This window comes from Myxocyprinus asiaticus, chromosome 41 (assembly GCF_019703515.2).
Source record: "Myxocyprinus asiaticus isolate MX2 ecotype Aquarium Trade chromosome 41, UBuf_Myxa_2, whole genome shotgun sequence".
NCBI lineage: Eukaryota > Metazoa > Chordata > Actinopteri > Cypriniformes > Catostomidae > Myxocyprinus > Myxocyprinus asiaticus.
The window spans coordinates 27,471,739-27,495,924 of record NC_059384.1 but is presented as its reverse complement, the minus strand read 5'-3'; the positions used below and the strand labels follow the sequence as shown (position 1 = coordinate 27,495,924).

Below are 24,186 nucleotides of genomic sequence, written 5' to 3'. Positions count from 1 at the left end.
TGTATTAACTAGCTAGCTAGCCATTAATTGAGTTGGTCCACAAGGTTTGAAGTCTTGCTTCCCTTTTAATATCAATCGCAGCATCAGTGGGTTGAATGACTGATGCTGCGACTGAATGTCTCTAATTGCTCATCTGTTTTGTGTTTTGTTTTTTGGATTGTGAGGTTTGTGCCAGAGTATCTCTCTTAAGATCCAACCATCATGCTAATCAAGCTAGCCCTCAAGCATGCCGAACAGACCTGCAACCACAAATTGAAATCCTGTAAAACCGCCCCCTAAAATAGCGCTGCTTGTCAGTGGTGTATAACAAAGTGACATTTTGCTCTTTTTACATTCAAGTGTCTTTTTTTGGAATGCATTGAAATCATGGTATATTAGTTCTGTTCAAATAGGGACTTTGACACAACAAGCACACAGGGAGGGCAGAGACCCAAGTGAAGCCGTGACACTGGAGTGGGCGGTAAGCTTGCTTAATTCAGACATAGTCAGCCAAATTCATTCATAGTACTATAAAAGTGCCACAGTTTAATCTAAGCTTATTATGCCTAGTGAATGTAAACACTGTTAAATGGGGGAAAACAATTCTTTAATGAGATTTGATGACTGTAAAGAGACAAGAAAGCTTCCTTCAGGGCTGTGCTCTACATCTGATCTGACACCAGAACTTTATATTTAAAATTATTTTGTAGCGTACCATCAGAATTCAAACCTAATGCATCTTACTTATGTGCAGAGTACTTTTAAATGTGGCGCATTAGATATTTTTGCATTAAAACCATCGTTTTCTCACTCTCACATGACTGTGAGCACTCTTCTCTTTCTCTCTCTCTCTCTCTGTCGATCTACCTCTCTCACGTGCATGCAGAAACTGAGAGAGAGTGAAGAGTGAAGAAATTTTAATACCTTCTGTACCAACCTTTCAACTCCAAATAGTTCCTGTTTTTATGTTTTCTATGTCCCATCTTTTTTGTCCTCTCTTCCTTTATATATCTCTCTCATAAAATATTGACTGAGTGATCGTATATCATGTATCCACCTCCAGCTCACCTGCTAGCTTTTCTTTACTCCTGTCCTCCTCAGCACTAACTCTCTAAGTCAACTCCTGCAAAAAACGCAAAAGAAACTGGCAGATCCATCTCAAAGCGTGCCACACTCTGTTAACCACCTAGCTCATCTCTTCAGCCGAGACTCGCTGTAGATCATTAGCAATGTCACCCAGTCATCTGCATTCATGGGGCACATTGCATTTCAAGCCTTTAATTCAAAGGCAGACTACAAAGCGAAGTTCACTTCAGTTGGATCAACTTTGTGAATACAAACGAAGGCGGGATCGCTTTGCCTTTTGCCAATCCCCACGGCACTGTCAGAATGAAACACCCACATAATTTGTGCTTGTGCGTTTGAGAAAAACACATGCCAGCATCAGAAGTCAAAACTCTGGAGTTTATTACAGTTTATAGTGAATCTGTCTCCCTCTCTCTTGGAAAGTTTTCCCACAATTTTATCTTTTTCTGTAAGGTCCTAAGGGGCCATACAAGGGATCAGCTTAATCAGACCTGTCATTTATGAACTAATGATCTGTGATTAGATTGCGGTTCGCTCCGTTTCATATTCAGCCTCATTCAGATGCAGGAAATTGGCTCAGCTAACTACCAAACTTTGTTTCTGTCTCTGTGTGCTTTTGAACGAAAGTCCTGCCATATAAATGACAAATTAGCCCTTTAACACACTCAGATTAAATGGAAATGGTCCGTGTCCAAGTCTGAATTCAGGAAGTGTCATCTTAAGGTGTATGTGATTTTGAGGAGATTTTGATGAGCAAGTGTCCTGCTTTTTATTTGGAACCAAGTAGCATAAGCAAGGACAGATTATGGTCCTGCAAAGCCCCAGGGCACTAGCCCCATTCTAGGACCTTCTTGTTACAATTGTGAAACGTAATGTCTAAATAACAAAAAAAAAAAAAAAAAATTATACCGCAAATATCACAAATGAAGTCACAAACACAAGATCTAAAGCCAGAAATATGAGAAATAAAGTTGTCATTACAAGAAAACCAAATGTGCTTTAACATGGCAAAAAAGACAACAATGTACTACGACTAGTATACAGCATCAAAGCTGTGAAAACGATGTTTAAAAGGCATCGTTAGTCCTAAGAAAGGTCCAGGAATAGATCATATTTAGCATTTTTTCACTGTTTTCCCATTGTCTATGTCTGTCTATGCCAATTTTTAAGGAGCTTGTGTGTCTCTCAGACTGAGGCCCCTGGTTGTCAGGGGCCCAGGGAAACTAGGCCCATTGGCCCTCCAATGGCAATGGTTCCTTAAAAAATGCAAGGACTTGCAAATGATACTCCATTATGCATCCAAAAGTTTAGAACTTGTAAACTTTTTTCTGCAACATACATACATGTTTGCATTCATTGACCAATGAGAATTCTAGAGAGGTGTGACTAGTTGTGCTTTATGAAATCCAATTCACTGTATTTTCTGCTTGTTTTCAAACTGAGTTGGCTCATTCCACACTCTCAAAATAGATCTTATGCATTCCTATCTGCAAATGATGTATCAGAGCTTTCTCTATTGTGTAAATATCCTGGTTACTTTCGTAACCTCCATTCCCTGATGGAGGGAACGAGACGTTGTGTCGATGTAGTGACACTAGGGGTCACTCTTGGGAGCCCCAAACACCTCTGCTTTTTTGAAAAAAGGCCAATGAGAATTGGCGAGTGGAATTTGCATGCCACTCCCCGGACATACGGGTATAAATGGAGCTGGTATGCAACCACTCATTCAGGTTTTTTTCTGCTGAGGAGCTGAGACCAGGTCCCGACCATTTCAGTGGGTAGTTCAGCGTTGTGGCAAGAGGGACACAATGTCTCATTCCCTCCATCAGGTAACGGAGGTTACGAAAATAACCAGGACATTCCCTATCTGTCACTCACTCAACGTTGTGTTGATGTAGTGACACTAGGGGTCCTTATACAAAATGCCACAACTAGCTGAACTGTGTTATGTGAACTGGCGGTGTGTGACGGGCAGACTGTTGTATGCCTCATAGCCAGCGCACCAGGCCGTCACATAACCTCCCCCAATGCTCTTATGAGCATCGAACGGTCCATCAGGAACAACTATAGGGACAGGCTAGCCCAGCCGAGGCCTCTTTTCCCTCTCTTTTCTCCCCAAAAAGAGTGGAATTTGTTAACTGACTGGGAGCCATAAGTGTCTGCGTCAGGGGGACACCATGGAGACCACACCCCACCCAAAAAGGGGTGGGGGGGGGCATATTTTGAGTGGAATACATCACATAGTCTTACTGAGTCTTGTCGGAAGTATGTCATGTGGAGAGGTCCCATGGTAGGTCCTACCCGAAGGGGGAGAAGTTTCTACAGAGCATGGCAGAGGGGCCTCTGCCCAAGGAAGACGCAGTTTTCTGCCAGGGAAACTATTTTGCGGAAGATATCACATGGGGTCGCCTTCGGGGAACCAGCACATGTACAGGGGTTCATTAGCGCACGTACTGGGCTGGTCAGCAAGTTTCTCCACAAACTCAGCTGCCAGAGGGCTAAGGAGGAAAGTCATCCAAGGATCACAGTCTGTGAACACAACTGGGAGTCAAGAGCGCACATCTTCACCTCAAGGGAGAGGAAAGGCGCTATGCGCAAGTGGTACACCCGGCCAGTTGTCCTGGAACTTACCTGCTCGTGCCTGCCAATACATGGGATGAGACCAGCTCAACCTGGAGATTGTACAACCTCGCAAAGGTGTTGGGTGTTGCCCAGCCCGCTGCTCTGCAGATGTCTGCCAAAGAGGTGCCACTGGCCAGGGCCCAGGAGGCCGCCACACTCCTGGTGGAGTGGGCTCATAACCCTGCAGGGGGTGGCACGTCCTGAGCCTGATATGCCATTGCGATGGCATCAATGACCCAGTGGGCGATCCTCTGTTTGGAGACAGTGCTTCCTTTCCGCTGTCCACCAAATCAAACAAAGAGCTGCTCGGAGATTCTAAGGCGCTGCGTGCGATCCAAATAGATGCATAAAGCTCGCACCGGACACAGCAACGCCAAGGCTGGGTCTGCCTCCTCCTGGGGCAGCGCTTGCAGGTTCATCACCTGATCCCTAAAAGGGGTCGTGGGAACCTTGGGCACATAGCCCGGTCGGGGTTTCAGGATCACGTGAGAGTAACCCAGTCCGAATTCCAGGCACAATTCGCTGACAGAGAATGCCCGCAGGTCCCCTACCCTTTTGATGGAAGTGAGCGCAGTCAGGAGGGCAGTCTTCAAAGAGAGTGCCTTAAGCTCAGCTGACTCCAAGGGCTCAAAGGGAGCTCCCTGTAGACCCCGAAGGACTACAGAGAGATCCCACGAGGGGACGAGGCGCAGTCTGGAGGGATTCAACCTCCTAGCGCTTCTCAGGAACCTGATGATCAAGTCGTGCTTCCCCAAATACTTACCATCTACTGCATCGTGATGAGCCGAAATAGCGGCTACATACACCTTCAGGGTGGAGGGGGACAGCCGCCCCTCCAGCCTCTCCTGCAGGAAGGAAAGCACTGATCCGACTGCGCATCTCTGGGGGTCTTCGTGTCGGGAAGAACATCACTTAACGAACAGACGCCACTTCAAGGCATACAGGCGCCTTGTTGAGGGAGCCCTAGCCTGAGTGATCATGTCTACCACTGCGGGTGGTAGGCCACTTTGGTCTTTGAGATTCCAGAGGTCTGGTCACGGGTGCCAGATGGTGCCCCGTCCCTGAGAAAGTAGGTCCTTCCTCAGGGGAATTCGCCGGGGGGGCTGTCGCGAGGAGCGTGAGATCTGAGAACCACGTCTGGGTGGGCCAGTAGGGTGCTACTAGGATGATCTGCTCCTCGTTCTCCCTGACCTTGCACAGGGTCTGTGCAAGTAGGCTCACTGGGGGAAACGCGTATTTGCATAGTCCAGGGGGCCAGCTGTGTGCCAGCGCATCTATACTAAGGGGTGCCTCGGTCAGCGCGTACCAAAGCAGGCAGTGGGAGGATTCCCTGGAAGCAAACAGGTCTACCTGTGCTCGACCGAATCGACTCCAAATCAGCTGGACCACCTGAGGGTGGAGTCTCCACTCTCCCCTGAGGGTAACCTGACGTGACAGCGTGTCCGCTGTGGTGTTGAGGTCACCCGGGATGTGAGTGGCTCGGGGCAAGGGCTGTCTCTGCGACCTTTGTGAAGATGCCAGGAGACAAGGAAAGGCTGAAGGGGAGGACCTTGTACTGGTACACCTGGCCTTTTGAAGGCAAACCGCATGAAGGGTCTGTGTCGAGGTAAGACTGAGACGTGGAAGTACGTGTCCTTCAGGTCTACCGCCGTGAACCAATCTTGATGCAGGGCGCTTCGAAGCCTTCCTCACGGCCGGCTGTGAGACAGGTGGCATCAGCTTCCTGTACTGGGCTCCACACCGGGACCGGGCCACGGGGGCGGGCTGTGGCGGAGCCGGTGTTGTTGTTGCAGGAGGACGCCCTTGGCGACGAGCAGACGGGGTGCGGGGTCTTGAGCCGTGCCGGGGTAGGATGTGTTGTATGGCCTCTGTCTGTTGCTTCACCGCCGAGAACTGCTTTGCAAAGTCCTTGACGGTGTCGCCGAATAGGCCAACCTGGGAGATGGGGGCGTCAAGGAACCATGCCTTGTCAGCCTCTCGCATCTCAACCAAGTTGAGCCAAAGGTGGTGCTCCTGGATCACCAGGGTGGACATCGCCTGCCCGAGAGACCGCGCCGTGACCTTCGTCGCCCGGAGAGTGCGGTCGGTCACCGAGCGCAGTTCCTGCATCAGTCACGGGTCAGAACTACCCTCGTGCAGTTCTTTTAGCGCCTTGGCTTGGTGTACTTGCAGGAGAGCCATGGCATGCGGGGCGGAGGCGGCTTGTCCAGCGGCACCGTAGGCCTTAGCTGTTAGGGACGACGTTAACCTACAGGCCCTGGATGGGAGTTTCGGGTGCCCGCGACATGTGGCTGCGCTCCGCGGACACAAGTGCACTGTGAGTGCCATATCCACCTGGGGGATCACCGTATAGCCCCTGGCCGCTCCGCCATTGAGGGTAGTGAGAGCGGGGGAGCTGAAAGACCAGGACCGGGCAGTAAAAGGTACCTCCCACGATCTTGTCAGCTCCTCATGAACTTCCGGGAAGAAAGGAACGGGGGAGCCCAGGAACCATTTGTCGAGCCACGAGGGTTCAGGGGAGAGTGGAGGGTTCCACTCTAGCCTGACGCTTGCGGCCGCTCGGGAAAGCATGTCCGTCATTTCTGCGTCGGCCTGGGACTGGGCGACCATTCCCGAAGGAGGAAGCCCAGTCAAAGCCTCTGCATCCGACTGGATGAGCCCGCTCTCCGATGCTGTGCTCGATAAATCGTCTTCTTCCCAGGCTGCGAACGAGAGGTCGTTCAGCTTCAATTAATAGAAATGCTCGGCTCCGAAGAGAAAATCTGAATGAGTGGTTGCATACCAGCTCCTTTTATACCCGTATGTCCGGGGGAGTGGCATGCAAATTCCACTCGCCAATTCTCATTGGCCTTTTTAAAAAAAATCAGAGGTGTTTGGGGCTCCCAAGAGTGACCCCTAGTGTCACTACATCGACACAACTTCGAGTGAGTGACAGATAGAGAACGGCCCTTAGCGTGGGCTAGCAGTCCCATACCATGGCTTGTCGTTCAAGTGTTGATAAATTGGTAAACTGATTTGCATGCAGGGTTGAGTCTGGGCAACCATAGCCTCAGGCTCATCCTTGCATCAATTAATTGAGTCTCAGGAACGTCGCTTTGGAACTCGTGTTTCCCTTGCTAACTGCATGCCTCTTACACCAAGCCGTGAAACAATGAGGGCCAGGGGGACATCACATTTTTCACATGATTCAGCACCAGTACTGTAGGGAGGCTATGTTTAATGAAGGCAAAAGAGAAGCACTTGTTTTTAGACTAAAGAGAAGAACTGGTTCTTAACTGGTGGGTCCATCCCGTTCTCATATCAAGTCATATTATTAAACGAGATGGCGAAATCAAACTAGTTGGCTTGTACAACAATGTACGGACTTTTACTCCCAAAGAGAAAAATAAATGAATCATCAAATAGACTAACCCCTCACCCAAGGCCTAAACCTAACCATGATTTTAATATGAAAATCACTGTTGTACCATGGAAGAAAAACATCTTTGTTTTGAATGAGTGTTCTTTTGTTTTTTCCTAGGTTTAGCCCCTTATCCAACCCCCAAACCTGAACCTGATCATAAATGTGTAAACCCTTACCCAAACTTTTAACTAACTATTATTTTAATAGGAAAATAACTTTTGTGTATCATGAAAGATAGAAAACATTGGGTTTGGAATGAGACGAGGGAAGCATATTACAAATTGATTTGTATTTCTGTTTGTTGATTGGTTGGACTCTATGGGAATACAAGTCATACAACGAGCCAAGTTGTGCAATATCTTATGATTTTGCCATCTTGTACAAATTATTATGAGTTGTCATGAGACTATGTTGGATGAGTCACAACCTAAAAATAGGTGTCAGGTTTGGTCTGATAGGGTTGCAGACAGCAGGGATAAAACAATGTTCAATGCAAATAATGTAATGAAACTAACAATTTGTCTGTAGTTAGGATAGAAAAATAAATAGGCTCATCAACTTTTAAAAGGGATACACTTCCCATTTCTTTTGTTGTTGTCATCAAAGTCCATGTGTCCAATCTGAAACTCTATTGTGGCACAAATTCATCTTCACTTGGAAGAAGCTAGCCAAATTCAGCAGATAGACAGGTTGCGTTACATGCCCTCATCCTTGGAAAAAAAAAAATGATGCAGGGTAAAAGGAAATGCGACCCATACTACATCAAATATGGGGTTCACATGCAATAGGGGTAAACTTGGTTTTTGCCGACCACAATGTGTTTTGTGTGGTGAATTATTAGCTGCTGAGAGCATGAAACCATTTAAATTTGATTCTGTACAATAAACAGTTTTGGTTATGTTTAGGGTCACCACTTGATGTACAAGCCAAACCAGCTGAAAACCACTGCAAAAGACATTATCAACCTTGCGATGAAATCTGTCTGACTAATTGGACTGTAGGTGACTCCACCCACATAATGTCAACCTCATAAGATGGAGCACCCGCTACACATGAGAAAGTCCATACAGACCCTGCTGGAATTTCCTGGGAGTAGATGTCTCGCCCGAGAAACTTATAAGTGCTGTTTGTTTTGGGTTTTGTGCAAATCCTCCTGTTTTATTATAACACTTTATCATAGGTGGACTCACCCTATGGCCAGATCTTTGCTGATATGTTTAAGGAAAAAGAATGGGGACAACATGTCATTAACACAAGTGGTTTTTTTGGGCTCATGAATCATTGCTTTGATCTTGATTAAACATTTTTCCTTGACCATTCCATAGTTATTTTTTTGGTCAACTTAAGTAGCCACACACTTTATTCAGAGCTGGGAAAGATTCTGAACAAAGATGAATTGATTCGACAGTGTTCCAAGTTTTAATGAGTCATGCTACTCACATTTTTTGATCTTTGAAACAAGAGCATAATATGCAATCTGGCAAAAATTTGAGCCTGACAGCTGAAATAATGTATGAAAAGGAACTCCTCTACAAACACACTATGGATTTAGTTTTGTCTTGATTTAAGACTTTTTTTCCTCCTGCTATCTCTCTTTTTTAAATGAGCATGTATTTGCCTAGCAATACTTCATAGAATAAGGAAAATAGAGGCTTCTTTTTTCCCCTTTTTCTCCCCAATTTGGAATGCCCAATTCCCAATGCGCTCTAAGTCCTCATGGTGGCATAGTGACTCGCCTCAGTCCGGGTGGCAGAGGACAAATCTCAGTTGCCTCTGTATCTGAGACCATCAGTCCACGCATCTTATCAAGTGGCTTGTTGAGCGTGTTACCGCGGAGACATAGCTCGTGTGGAGGCTTCACGCTATTCTCTGCAGCATCCACACACAACTCACCTTGCGTCCCGCCGAGAGCGAACCACATTATAGCGACCACGAGGAGGTTACCCCATGTGACTCTACCCTCCCTAGCAACCGGGCCAATTTGGTTGCATAGGAGACCTGGTTGGAGTCACTCAGCACACCCGGGATTCGAACTTGCGACTCCAGGGGTGGTAGTCAGCGTCTTTACTCGCTGAGCTACCCAGGCCCCCGAAAATAGAGGCTTCTTAAGTTTTTGCTCAAACTGTAACATGACCGTTTTCGATGGTGCAACTTCTCTATGCAACTTCATTCCTGATGTAATTTTTCCTATATTAAAATATCTTCTCTTATCCCAGCTTAACCGTGAACTTTAAGTAAGCCATTTATAGGTTGATTTCACCTAAAAGATTTTATCTTGCTCGACAGAACAATGACTCAACCAGTGGTGTGAATTTGGAGTGGGACTATCTGCTTGTTCGACCAATGGAAGACGGTGGAATCAGTTTAAAAACAATGATTTTTTGTCCATTTCTGATTGATCACGCTAGTTGCACAGAAATGACACACTTCAGCTTTAATTGTGGACAAAGTTGATATTTCAATTTTTCACAATATTCTCATTTCTTTGAATGAGGTCTGGCTGGGCCCGGATGGCATGATAGTTGGGCTGACATTTTTTCTGCAACTAGGCAGGATCCTACTGTTTCTTGACAGTTGGCGTCATTATGACAGCACTTTCCCATTGACTGATCTGTCTTATCAATCAATTAGAAATCTTATAAGTTGTTATATTTTAACTTTTTTGCTAATAGCATAAATCTACTCTGCTAATTGAACTTCAGTGCTGTTTCTATTCCTGCCAACCTGTTTATATTTATACTGTATGTGATATGTAATGGCTTCATGCTGTACTGTAACTTGGCATAAATGAGACATTAAATTCAAGATTCTCCAACATTTCTTTTTCACTGTCAGCACCACTTTACACTCAGAGTATCTGGATACAATACCATTTGCAATAGAAATTTCAAGGGTGTAATCTAAGAACAGATTGAAACATTATCTCCTTCCAAATTACAACATCTGCTCATTAAACTAACGGCTATGTTTCTAAACTAAACATTTGTCTTTGTATTAGTAGTTTCCTCTGTGAAATATATTTTTTGCCTGCGATCCAGTTGGATTATTCAACCTCCCTTTCTTTCATTGTTTCTCTGCACTCTTCTAAACATGTGGTTTTGACTATTACAGAGTTGTAGATACAATTCTAATTGTGTATACAGCAGACAGCTCAATAAGCAATCAACAGTAAGACCACAGGGACAGACTACATGGCCATTTCTACAGAGATATTTTGCCCAATGCTAGGCTTTCATGTGTAATGCAATGAAAAATGGATGGGAAAGTTGCAAATGGGCTCAAAGTTTTGGACAAAGTTGAAAAAGTAATTGGGGGTTGAAAATGTCATAAAAAACATAATTGTTATATATTGTTTCAGTGGACCAGTGGATCATGGGACAAGTGAGTCAGTTGTTTATTTTCGTGTGTGCTTTTATGTCTATATTTAATAATGTGTAAATTCAGATAAAGCCTGTCACAAATAAACATTTGTACCACCCGGGCTAATCTGACCAGAGGTGACCTTTTCCAAATCCTTTATTCCCAAAATTCTAATTCTGTAAGCAAAACCAATTAGAATTGATAAAAGAAACCTGTTTTCCAAACACATTTCCCAAAATATGTAGTCGCACCCCAAACTCACCCCATTGGTTGAGGTTGGCTGAGAGCCGCCTCCAAGTTTTCTGATTTGCTAGCAAATGCAGGCTTTATTTTTTATGTTTTCAGAGCCTATGGCAATCACAGAGACATGTGTGATAGTGTGAGTGTGTATGGACATTTTTATGTGGTGTTAATTATATTGCTTACAACATGTTTACATGTACTTTAAAAGTTAGATTTCAATTGGACTAAAGCAATAATTTGTCCTTTTAAAATGTTATGTAAACAGTTTAGTCCAGCTGAAATCATACCAGTCAGATTTTTCAGAAGTCGGACTAACAGACCTAGATATTTCAATTAAAGCTCTGCTTGGTCCAACATGTATACACAGTAATTGAAACACAATTAGCCCAGCCGTTGTGTGCGAAACACAGGTGATTTGCATTTTGTATTTAACCCAGCATATTTGTCATTCTTCCTTCAAATATTCAATTACATATTGTGTTGTACACTCAGAGAAATGAAGACTGTAGCTTGACTATGCAAAACCCCCTGTAGCTTGATACGCATATTACTGTGCATGTAAACTCACTGACTGTTATAGGTGAAGTGTGTAATTTCTGCACAACTAGCAAAACAAACAGAATTGCATGAATAATTACTCATTTTTAAACATGTTTCCCAAAACTCCCCCAATCTGCCATTGGTCGAAAAGAAAGGTTGAGCCAATGTTGCTGTGTCTGGCTGTTTGGTATGATCAAACAGAAGAATGCTTTAATAGTGCCAGTGCCACAAAGACACAGGGTTTACATTTTTCCGGAAATCAACCTACAAATGGCTATACTTATAGTTGTCTCTGCATAAACTCTGGTGCATTTTTTGGCTGTCGTCTGGAATTTTTCACACTAAATCTTAAAAGCTCACCATTCACACATACCGTAGACGAATTGCATTTTTTGCACCCCACCCAGTTTCATAGAATATCTCAGACTCTGAGTGGACTAGAAGCTCAATCTTGGTATCATTAGAAAGCCGAGATTCTTCCCTTTGCAATTATACAACAATATCATCAATAGTAAACAACATCTTTTTTTCAATGATTTATATAGCATGCTTTTTCTGCTAGACTGCATGATTTTTTTCTGGAAATCTAAGACGCAATATTGTATTATTCACCCAAGCAAGTAAAAAATGTCTAATTTTGTAGAAAACTGCAGATGTAAAATTTGTTGCTACTTGGGGCGTAGAGCAGCAGTCATCGGCATATAAAATAAATGTTTGTATTTGATGTCTTATAGAAATCATATTTCAATTTGTATTTCACTTTTGAGTATCTTTCAAACTGTGGTACTAGGGAAACAAAATAAACTGTACTGCCAAATTCCTGAGAATGAGAGCTTTCATTTGATATGTGACATGTTTATTTAAGTGCTATGTGAAATACTTTTATATTCATATTTATTTTTCTACCACATTACCTCTAGGTGGTGCTTATTTGCGACAGATATTTTCAGGCCTTATTTTGTTATTTTATGTTAAAAAAAGTGATGGTGTTCTATACAAAGTTCAGATTCTAAGCATTTAAATGATACCTGATATGCCTGACTTATGTAACCAGGGACTATAATGTTTTAAGGGTAAATTAACTTGCCATATATCACCCCCCCTAGAGTTTAAGGGTTAAGTTGGAATAGAAGAAAGATTTGAAAATGTAAACAAAATTACACACATCACCTTTAAATGCGGTAATTCCATCCCAACTGTTTTGAAACCTATTAAACATTTCTGATTTTGACCTAGCGTATCAAATTTCATATAGTTTGTCTGACAAGGTCACTGTACCGTTGGGGAAATGGCTTCATGGCATTTACATTAAGAGAGTGGGCCTTGCTATATCTCAGCAGAAATGTTTAGTTAGCTGATTAGGACTCCTCCAGGGATTTATGCTGTCTCTCCACTCTACTAGCCTGGTGGTGACGCTGGGGTGTTGCCACTCAGTGTTGAGTTAATTGCCCTCCCCCCGTGTAACACTGATTGCTGTCCCCAGCATGTGGGAAACATTGACCCAGATGAGTCAGGTTTCATTTAGTGAAATCCCAGCTTGACTTCCCAGTCCTTTCTCTGTCCCTTTCATTCCATACCTACCCCTTCCACTATATCCTTGTTTATTTGTTGGATATGTGTGTCTATGACACTATCCCTCCTTCTTGGGTCTTTTTCATCCAGAAAATCTGACCTTCTGGAAGCAGTACCTCCAGTAGACGCATTCAGTTTAGTGCAATACCCCTCAGATCCTCCTGGCCTGCTTGTTGCCAAAAGTCTTTGTTACCCTTCAGTGAGCCAGAGAAAATATTGTTGTTTTTTGTATGCCTTTATAGAAAGTATGAGCTTATAGTGGGAGTCAGTTTATATCTGGCTTTACGGTGCTTTTGCTCAGTACAGTTTATAAAACACATCTGTTTTTTCGAGGCGTGTCGTAAAAGGTTAGTTTGCATTCATACTTGAGTAAATAAGTGCATTTTTCTACCTCCCTGTCTCTTTATCGGTCATTGCCCATGAATTCCCCTATTTTCACTCTTACAGTCAGACCTTCTTTTTGTTTTCATTCCTTGAATTGTCAACCTTCTGTCTATTGTCTGGAACCTTTCACATACCACCGTATCAAACCGCATGGAGACTGACCATTCGCAATGCTCTGGCAGTCAAGCAGGAAGCTCTTACTTTCTACATCTGTCTCAAAATCCCCTCAGCATGTCCCTACAGATCTCCTCCTTTCTTCCCTAGAGGAAAAAATCCCACAGCTCTCCCAAAAACTGAAACTCAGCCTAATTCATATCAGACCTACTCAAGATTAGCTGATTCTAAATTGAGGAGTTGCCTATTAGTTGACCTACTGTACTCTTCAGGGGGAAAATCCTGCCTGACAGTCATTTAAGTTCACTTCTGTTTTGAATAAATTCCAAGATATTCCCTATTTTGGCACTTTTCCATCGTTCCATCATACAAAGGGTATTTGTCACAATTTGAAAGTTGAGCTACCTCCTATAAGAGCACTTTTGTACTCTAGAGGCAAATGCAAATGTAGGTTGAGATATGGTATAAAGAGCTCCCTCTCCAAATCTCCAGAGATATCAGTATAGATGCTCTGGTGACACTTGACTCTTTAAAAAAAGTTTCCACCAAAGACATTATTTCATATTTTATTAACTCAGCCCTTCAATTACACTCTCCAGCCCTCTGAACATCCAGACATTGGCCAGTCCAAGAAGCATAGAATATTTATCTATCAAAATATCAAGGTCATGTTCATAATATCTTAAGAAATCCATAATGATATGCCTGATTTAGCCAATCATTTTATTTGGAATATATAAATGGCAACGAAAGGAGAAAATAAAGAAGGATTAAATGGGAGTTATTGTTATGGTTCTCAGCCTATCTGCTTTTGCTCTGCTCCCTTATCAGTATTCCTCAGCGTTCACTCTACTCTCCATTACCCACTACTGGCAGCCAGTCAGGGCCACTTTCCTTTGGCAGGTAAGCAGCCCACAAGGACAAAATGGACACACAGGCAATTTAAATGATTGGAAGTAGTAAGTAATATATTAGAAAGCCCTGTGTTTGAAAAGTCAAAAATAAATTGTATGTTATTAGTGCCAACTCAGCGAAGCAGAAAACACAAGGTTTATAGAGGAAGTAGTTAAAGTTGTAGATTGTATTGTGTGCATATTATGGTACGAGAGATGAAGCTTCGCAGCAGAAGCACCAAGCCAGTTCAAACTTATGGAACGCATATGGTTCACATATGATATGGTTCTTATCAAAATGCCAGCAACAAAATATTTTGTTAAAAAAAAAAAATACATGGTATATATGGCATGATGCCCCTGGTTCTCAGGATGAAGGACATGTGTGGCAGTGGCACCATCTTCTCAGAGATTCTTGCTATGTCTTAAGTGTGCTAAATCCTATCTTGGGTTGATATTAAAGTAGGGGTCATGATTGTGAATAGTGGATTTGCAGTGCATCATTCAGAGATACCAGTGAATATGCTGCCATAATTACAGTCTAATCCCCAAATCTCCAACACACGGCCCTCGATGAGAGACAGTGGATTAGTGAGGTAAATATGATGTCTGAGAGGGTGTCCCTGGTGAGTTTAAACCCTTCTTTGGCGTCTAGGTTGTTTGCAGGCCAGTGTTTCCCCCTTTGCCTTCTCTATTCATAATCCTCCATGGAGGGCTGAAATTGGTCCTTGGTCTCATTACAGGCCCTGGTCATACCCCTAACACACCTGAGATCAATGGACACAGGCCTTTAAGTGGTCGTCTTGGTTATTAAACGCAGGAGAAGCCAATTTCTGGGTGTGGAAAGCTAATCCAATCACACATTAGGAACCCATATTGGCTAGAGTGGAGTTAGAGAGAGGAGAAAAGAGAAAACATGGGGGTCTGTGTGTTATCTGTGTACAACGGAACGACTTAGGATAGGCTTTACAATAAAAGCCATGGTTGTAAAAGCAGCATCACATGCCTTCTGCAATGCATGCAACCATTGTACTGCAAAAACGGGCCAGTTTTTTGTAAAATAAGCAGAAATATACAGTCTTGTGATTGGTGATGTTCATTAAATTCTTTTTGGTTCTTAAACTCATGTGATTTCAACTTCAGTGTCTTTATGTGCGTGAGAAAGTTGATGGATTCAGGCATGACTTGGTTCATAAATTGATAGAGCAATCTAGTAATCAGATTACAAACATTTGTCTGAAATTGCAGACTTATTCTTCTTTGGATGGAATAGTAGAAGACTGTTGTGGATTTGCTAGAATAATGACTTGTATTAAGTACCATACAACAGCTACTACGCATATAGAAAGACAAGTCTAAATTAGAATGAATGTAATAATGCCACATGTTGGAAATTAGCATGTGTAGTTTGATCCACTTCAAAGAATTTGATTAGATTATTATCATAAACAAACAAGTGTTTGAACACAAGCAGAAGACAAACTACCACCTGTTCCTGCAATATATTCAAAGGAATCTGCTCTGTGAATTCCATATTTGGTCAAATTGTGAAACCTGAGACAAGAAAAAATAAAAAGAGAAAAGAAGCAAAAACCGGAGAGGTTTGCTGACAAGTTCCTCATGGATTCATTCAGGCCTCATCTTCTACATGATTTGTAATGTCTGCCAAAGATAGAAGTTTCCCGCCGTCTCTAGCCCTCTCCGTAATAGATTCAAGAAACATTTTTTGGATTTTCTTATGCTTGCTATGGTACAATCAGCACAAAATTCTGAAGCAGTGATCAGAATCCTGCCCAGTTCAACAACTGTGTCACCTTCAATAAAACATTGTTTTTGCTTTATTCTGTGCATGGTTCTCTGAAAACCCCATTAGTTCCCGGACCCATTATCTGCGATTCGCTTGTCAGTTCTTGTTATTACTCATTTGACGTCAGTAATTTGTAATGTAATTTTATGGAGGCTAAGGCAGCGTATGCAGATGTCATTTGATCTTTTTTCTTCATACTCATCTCTTGGTGTTTTGGCTGAGCTGTCTCGGCCTCTCGGGCTAATTATTGAATGTAATCCCAGACATCAGTTAGAGTTATACAGTTATGCTTCTACTGAGGGGCCCTGTCATTAGAGCCATGAACTGAATGTGAACTGACCATTGACAGGAGGAAGTGTATTAAAAATCGTTATTAAATTCTGCTCATAATTGAAGAATAACAGTACTGGGGCCCCACGACCTACCCCATACTGGTGGCAGCTTATTTTTGTGCGCCTTCATGCTATTTAGATTGCCAGTGCAAGGAATACTTCAGTGTAAAGGAATAGATCACTCAAAAATGAAAAGCTTGTCATAATTTACCCACATGCATGTTGTTCCAAACCTGTATGACTTTCTATTTTCTGCGGAACACAAAAGGAGATGTTTTAATAAATATCCCATTCTGTCTTTTCAATATGGCAGTGGATAATAAGTCACTTTCAAACTTCAAAAATCACCTCAAAAATAAAAGTAGTCCATGCAACTTCTGCATCATATTTCCAGTCCTATGAAGGCATATAATAGGTTTTGGCAGTAAACAACCTGATATTAAAGTCATGTTTAGTTAAAATCTTGAAACATGATTAAACTAACCCTAACCCTAATATCCGAACACAACAAACTCACTTGAAAACACACGCCCTCCAGATTTTTCCTGTCGTCGACATCGTAAATTGAATTAACTTTTCCAAATATGTTAGCTTAGAAGGATTACTAGCTTGCTAAATGTAGGGATTACATGGTGGAATGTTAGCTTTGCAAGCTAATTGGTTAGCATGCTAACTAAAACCACAAAGTGAAATGTTTAATTTGTTTCTTTGGTTATGTTCTATATAGATTATTATAGACTATATAGGTATTTTCATGCTTAAGAGTACATAAATGTTCAAGCGATATTGTGACACCAGAACATTCTATGTCTCTGAAAGTGGACTTCCTGTGAGCTGCAGGCAAATGTTATCAGATGGCAGCCGCAGCATGTGCATATGCTATGGCAGGACTTTGCTGAAGGATGACAGGTGGTTGCTGGTACATTTGCACTCATGGAAAACCATAAAGTCAGAGAACTGAGAAAAATCCACTGCTCAGAGCACTTAGAGCTTCTGAAAGGCAGCAAGACACTAACTCTCACTCAGCCACTACTACAGATGACACACATTTTACTTATTGCTAATTTATAGTCCAACATACAAGTGAGATCATTCTCTGGAAGAGAAATTGTCATAATATGCCATACTGACTTTTTTTAAAAATTTTTTTATTTTTTTTATTGTAAACCTGTTCAGGGAGTTGATATAAATACATAAACAGAATATTTGTAGAATATGTGATAAAACTGTAAATATGGATTTGTCCTTATATATGGTTTGGGCTACTTATATATATATGAATTATTATATGGTATATTGAAAATATTTAAGAAAATTGGTGACACTTTTTTCACATTTTTCCACACTTTGTAATCCATTACTGTGGCAAGAAAAAGTATGTGAACCCTTTGGAATTACCTGCATTTATGTAAAAAATAAATAAATAAAAAATAATTAAAATCTGGTTTGATCTTCATCTAAGTTACAATAATGAACAGACACAATCTGTTTTAATTAATAACACAAATTATTGTATAGTTATCGTACATATTGAATGCATCAAACATTCACAATGTAGGTTGGAAAAAGGATGTGAACCCCTTGGCTAATGACGTCAACAAATCTAATTAGAGTCAGGAGCTGGCAAACCTGACATCCAATTAATGAAACGAGATTGGTGGTGTGGGTTAAAGCTACTGTGACTTATAAACAGCACTCAAACATTTTGAGTTTGCTATTTACAAGAAGCATCTGCTGACATGGACTAGGATAATGTCAGTGTGGCTGTGCACCAGCTGAAGCACAGTAGATGTTGGGCGATGCAGCAGGTCAATGAGCCTAAACATCAAAGTAAATCCACTATAGATTGGCATAATAAAAAAAAAAGTAAAAAAAAGTGGCCAAGTCAAATCCAGACCTTAACCCAATAGAGATGCTGTGGAATGAGCTCAAGTTCACACCAGACATCCATAGAGTATGGCTGAGCTGAAGCAGTTCTGTAAGGAAGAATGGTCCAAAATTCCTTCTGAATGTTGTGCAGGTCTAATCCGCAGCTACTGGAAACGCTTGGTTGAGGTTATTGCAGCCAAAGGTTGATCGACCAGTTATTAAATCCAAGGGGTCATTTACTTGAAGATGAGTTCACATTTTATGACCAGTAAATGCAGAAAACCAGCTAATTCCAAAGGGTTCACATACCTTTTCTTGTCAGTGTATATGAATTTATAAATTATATATTATTATGATTTTAATTATTAAATTATAATTATTGTACTTTATAATACACATTGTAAACTTATATATTTATTATACTTTCCCATTCAATTTTACACCTTTAAAGATTATAATGCATTGCAACACATGATATTACACAAATTAAATTACATTTTAATTCATTATATTCTTAAAATGCATTTTGTAACCAGGGATAGGCAGTGTTGGTAAGTAATGGACTACATGTAATCTGGATTATGTATTCAGATTACAAAAAAATAATTATTGTAATTAGTTTACATCACGCTTTTAAATATGCATATAAAATGAACTTGATTTTCATCAAAACATGCAATAAGTACTCCAAAAGTAATCAGATGACCTAAAAGTGTAATATGAAAGATTACATTACTGATTATTTTTTTTTATTTTTTTAAATTTGTAATCAGTACCAGTTTACAAACAAATTTGAAAAATGATCTACCCAACACTTGAATATAGGTGTTATTTATTATAACTTGTTACAAATAATTTTGAGCACATACAATTTATTATAGCATGTATTATCAGACACATTATAATTTCTATAATATATAACAATTAACTAAATATAATGCATCATTCAGGCATCGTAGAAGGTGTATATAAAGTAAGTATAGAAACATGTCTACTCTATACAGGAGCACATGCACTGCTAAACCTGCGTTCTAGACAGGAAGTGTGAACTGGTATCTGCCTGAACCCCCTCCCCTACCTACCCTGCAGTTCAAACCCATTACTGCTCAACAGCTCAGGGACACCTCTGTCTCTCCTCTCCCATCTGTTTCAAAAGAGTGTGTGGTGCACTCATGTCACAGAACAAGCCTAGCTAAATGGTCCTATTGCCACTGCCTTTCTTTGCAAGGCTCAGAGGAACTGGCTTTGTGTCAGACAGAAATGTAGTGATGTGTCCCTGTCACAGTTGTGCACGACTGAAAAGGGCCTTTCTGTAAGAAATCGAGGAAATTGAGCCGATGTGGTGTTTGTAATCTGTGGGCATGTAGAGAGGTTGTCTTGTACTGTACTGCCGTGCAAAGGCAAAAGTCTGTAACTTCGTTTTTGGTTGAAAATATATTTTTGAGACTTTCAAGACCTCCTTTATCATGTGGATAAGTATCTTGAGTCAGTTCCGTTGTTTTTTCGAGAAAGTAATGGGTTGTCTTAACAGTAACTTCCAAAAGCGCAAGAGAAACCAAGGCAGAACTCCGTAACTCCAATTACCGCTCTTTGACTTTGTTTTGGAACGCTCAAATTGAGTTACTGTACTCTGCCTTTGTTTTTACATTAAAGTTTTCCACGTTTAAATTACGGTGTAGCCTGTGTACTGTAATACATCTGTCATTGAAGCAATCTGACACACTCGATACCTGAATAAAAGTGTAGTAAACAAATATTGAGTGTTTTTCTATAGCGTTTAAGGGAAAATGATGGTTGAGATGGCTTTGAAATGCCGACATAAAGGTCAAGGTAAGAAAGTGTGTAACACAAAAGATACATTAGACAAACTAATTAGATAGATAGATTGCAATCTATTTCATTTAGGTAGCTAGCAGCCTATAGCATAAATAGGCTACTCGGCTATCCAGTGAATAGGCTACCAAACTGCTCCATATAACAAAGCACTGTAAACAAGCAAAGACTAGATAACTTGCCAGCAATAAGTAATCGTAAATATTCTCAAAGTTTTTTTTTTTTTTTTTTCATAATGCAGATTATTCAGTCAGTGCCAGCCTATCAGTGACTGCTGTCAACATCAGTGTCAGTGAGACTGGGGCTGCCCACTAGTTGCACGAGTGTGGACTCGAATGCCATGACATGATCAGTAGTAACAGTTCGCAATTAAATCTGTCCTACCTTTTCTAGTAATCCGATAAAATCCATGGCAATGAACGTCATCGCAGATGTTTAATCCACAACAATCCACAAGCATTCTGATTTCTCAGCATTATTCCTACTTGCTGGCGTTCACATTAATCCACAATTCGATCTTTTAGGCTAGGCTACTTTCATTCAATTCGATGTAAAAGCACTTAGGCTAACTTATGTCTTGTATCCTTTTATGTTAGTGAACACTGCAATAAATAAATTGGTTTCAAAACGGTATCCAACCACATGTATAACTTTTTGTCTGGATGTCAGTTACGGTCAGATTCAGAAAAACAATAAATATAGTCACATACTCTATATTATAGCCTTTGAGATTGGCCAGTCCAGTCCACCAGTCAGAGAGCTGTGCATTGGAGCATGGCAGCTAAATTTAACCCTTGATTAACCAGCTGTGGCACTAACTTGTAGGCCTGTGGCTGTATTTATTATCTCTTATTCCAATCCATGCATTTTAAATTTGTACATGATTTGTTATATCTTTGCATTCCATTATTAATTAAATTATTATGTTTACTCATTAGAAATATGCTTATCTTGTATTTATTCATATAATTAAGTGTCACCTATCTGCAGTCAACCTGTTAGTTATGCTGCACACCAATTGAAGATATTCTTTACCGCTATGGAGGTATGTGTCATGTCTAATGTATTAAAAATGTCATCAGAATACAACCAAAGCACAGGATAGCAATAAGTACATGGCTATAAGTAATTGTAAATCATCCAAAATAAATGCCATGATCACTAGATTTTATACAGGTGTTACTATAATGATTTTGTAAATGGTGATCAGCAACAAAATATTGATAATGTGGAAGTTACTGCCTTTTGCCTTGGCATGAATTCTCACTTTTTGCGGACAATACAAAGGCAGAGTACAGTAACTTCAAAATAGGGGTCAAAAGTAAAGTTTGAGCTCAAATTTTTTTTATGTAGATAAATGTCATTACTAAAACATCTAATTGCCAGATTTTCAGTGTCCTACCTATAATACATTTGGCTGGACAACTAAAAAACTTTAAAGTCATTTTTCTCAGTTCCACACTCTAGCGAGTTAAGGTCTTTTGCCTTTGTAGGGCAGTGTAGTGATGATACTCCTGTTGTACTTGGAGACGGTTGCTAGAACGGGGCACATGGTGAAAATGTGGTATTAACAAGCTCTTTCTCTGTGTTTCAGACATGCCCTTGCATGTACGCCGCAGCAGTGATCCAGCCCTGGTAGGCCTCCCAGAAGTCCAGCTCCAGCCAGAGGAACCGTCTCGTAAGAACCATACACGCTGGTCCACCACCACAGGGTTTCTGAAAACCAACATCACCAGTGAAACCAATAGCCTAGAACGCAAGGTGAGCACCCCTACCTTATTTTTATTTGGCCATCACTTTTTGTTCAAAGCAACTTTGTAAAGACCCTGCTGAAAAGAACAGGTTTGGACCAACATGGCTGGTGTTTGCTGGTTAGTGCTGGTTCAGTGTCGAGGTCTGCATAGACATAAAGGTAAATCCTGAAACAGACCTTGTGATCCAACCTGATTGGTAAGACAGAACCCAAAATCACCAGCCAAAAGCTTGCTATCCTCTGGTTAAAAGATGAATGAGTGTCTGTGTACCTGTGCACAAAACAAGTTACAATTTTAATGTTTCATCAATTACAAACCCGAACACAATACAAAATTCAAAGGTATACATGTAAAAATTAACCAAATCAATCTTAAAACCCAACAGTTTATCAGGTTCTCTTGGTTCAGGTCGAGCACCTGGTGGACCAGCATAATCATTCTGGGGAAGCTGGTTGACCAAGGAAGACATTGTTGGTTAAGCTAGTAAAGTAGACAGTTGGGGACAACCAGCATCTTATACAAGTTATGTTGGTCTTTTCAGTAGGGAAGTGTACAGTGGTCATTGGGTTCCTTTAGTAACTCTACCAACACCCCCCATTATTGTTTATGTGTCGATTCACCTAACAACAATATGAGCATTTTACACTTGAGAGGCATGATGTAGATGGTATTTAGTGGTGGAAAATGTCCATGCACTTAAAAGTCTTTGATTCATAAAAAGGTAGAAAATTTATTTATTTTTTGAGAAAGATGTGACTTATCCTCCTCCGTTCTTCCCAATTTATTGTTCTTGAGATGCTTGATGGCCCTGACCACTGCACTGCTGACCTGGAACTTTCTTGGTTATGGAACCATATGTCTTTGTGCTGAGAAGAATGGGGTTTGCCTCCTTTATTTGTACCTTTCCTCTTGTTTTGTGCCTTGTTTCGATGGTCAATGTCTTTGGCTTTTAATGAATCAAAGAGAGACACACACTCTATTTTCTTCCTCAGCTTCCCCGGGGCAGCCAATGAAAAAGAGGCCAATTATCTTCGCAAAATGGCTGCTCTTTTGCCGTGATGACAAGCCTTCAGTGCTTTGGAAACAACAATATTCCAAATTAAAAGAGGGGGAAGCGAGGGAAGATGGAGTACTCACAATGTGACACCGCAACCCGTGATGAGATTAGTGCGTCTCATGGCGTTTGCTAGTAATCCTGTTTAAAAGCACTTTGCTTGTCGGTTCCTCAATAATCCAAACACCACACTCACATTTTAGCAAAGCGAAAGAATTAAGCTGTTATTTTTACCTTTCATTCTGCACTGGATCATTTTATGTTGCATTGTTGTGTCTGAGGTGAAGTGACAAAAGCTTGAGGTGTTTGGAAGGTCTGGTTTTGGTTGATACTGTCAGATGACTTTAATGGGGTGAATATAATTTTGCACAATTTTAACACCATAGAATTGATTAAATGAACATGAAGATGTTTGTTTACCTCAAAGTAAGAATATCTGGTGCTGTGGATAAATGTCTTATATTTAGAGCTTGCCTTTGGAGAACATTTCCCACAAACTCGAACATATTTCCTGAATACTTTCTACACCTTTTCAAAATTTTCTTACCATTGTTTTCTGGTCTTCTGAAATCCAAGAGCACAGCATTAAAATTGAGGTCCTAAAATACCGGAAGCTGTGGTTGCCAGAAAAAATGTGGTGTTTCAGGCTTTACTGGATGCTTTTTTTTAATTATTATTTTTTTTTTTTTACTGCAGCATTTTTTACATTCTTTTACCATTACAGTGTGATACAATTACAAATCTTAAAAAAAAAAAAAAAAAAAACATCTATAGTTACATGTAATCTTTGTGTTGGTATCTATCTATCTATCTATCTATCTATATATATATATATATATATATATATATATATATATATATATATATATATATATAAAACCATTAAATATAAATATTGCATACAGTTACACCACTTAGTCATGTTTGAATTTTAGCCCCTGAAAAAAATACTACAATTATTTGAACACAGAAATTCAAAACATGTTCATTATAATCATGTATTTTTATTTTATATTTTGTGAATTACATTTTTCATGTGTTTTTGAATAACTTAATAGACCCGGAGACAAAATAAATAAATACATATACAAATAAACATGAGCGTCAAGTCACTGACCCTCATGCAAATTCTTTTAAACTTTTTTTTATTTTATTTTTTTATTTATTTTTTATAAGCATTGTTTTGTCCTCAAGTACGGTTCTTCAAATGGAGCACATCATCTGACTCTCGGTATCTCTCCCTGGACTTTAAGAAACCCATTGGCCTCCTGCTGAATTTGAAGTCTTTGCTGAAGTTGGCCAGTGCCTCAATCACTACACGCACCACATGAAGTCTTAATT

General features: G+C 40.7%; 1 protein-coding gene across 3 annotated transcripts in view; it reads left to right on the top strand.

The window, feature by feature from the left end:
* Positions 1-24,186, top strand: part of LOC127431962 (partitioning defective 3 homolog) — a 687,732-nt gene that overhangs the window by 239,621 nt on the left and 423,925 nt on the right. For all 3 annotated transcript variants that reach the window (XM_051682650.1, XM_051682649.1, XM_051682648.1), the window contains exon 4: positions 21,632-21,798. In XM_051682650.1, the coding sequence (XP_051538610.1) occupies positions 21,632-21,798 (167 nt within the window). The remainder of the gene's footprint in view (positions 1-21,631; positions 21,799-24,186) is intronic.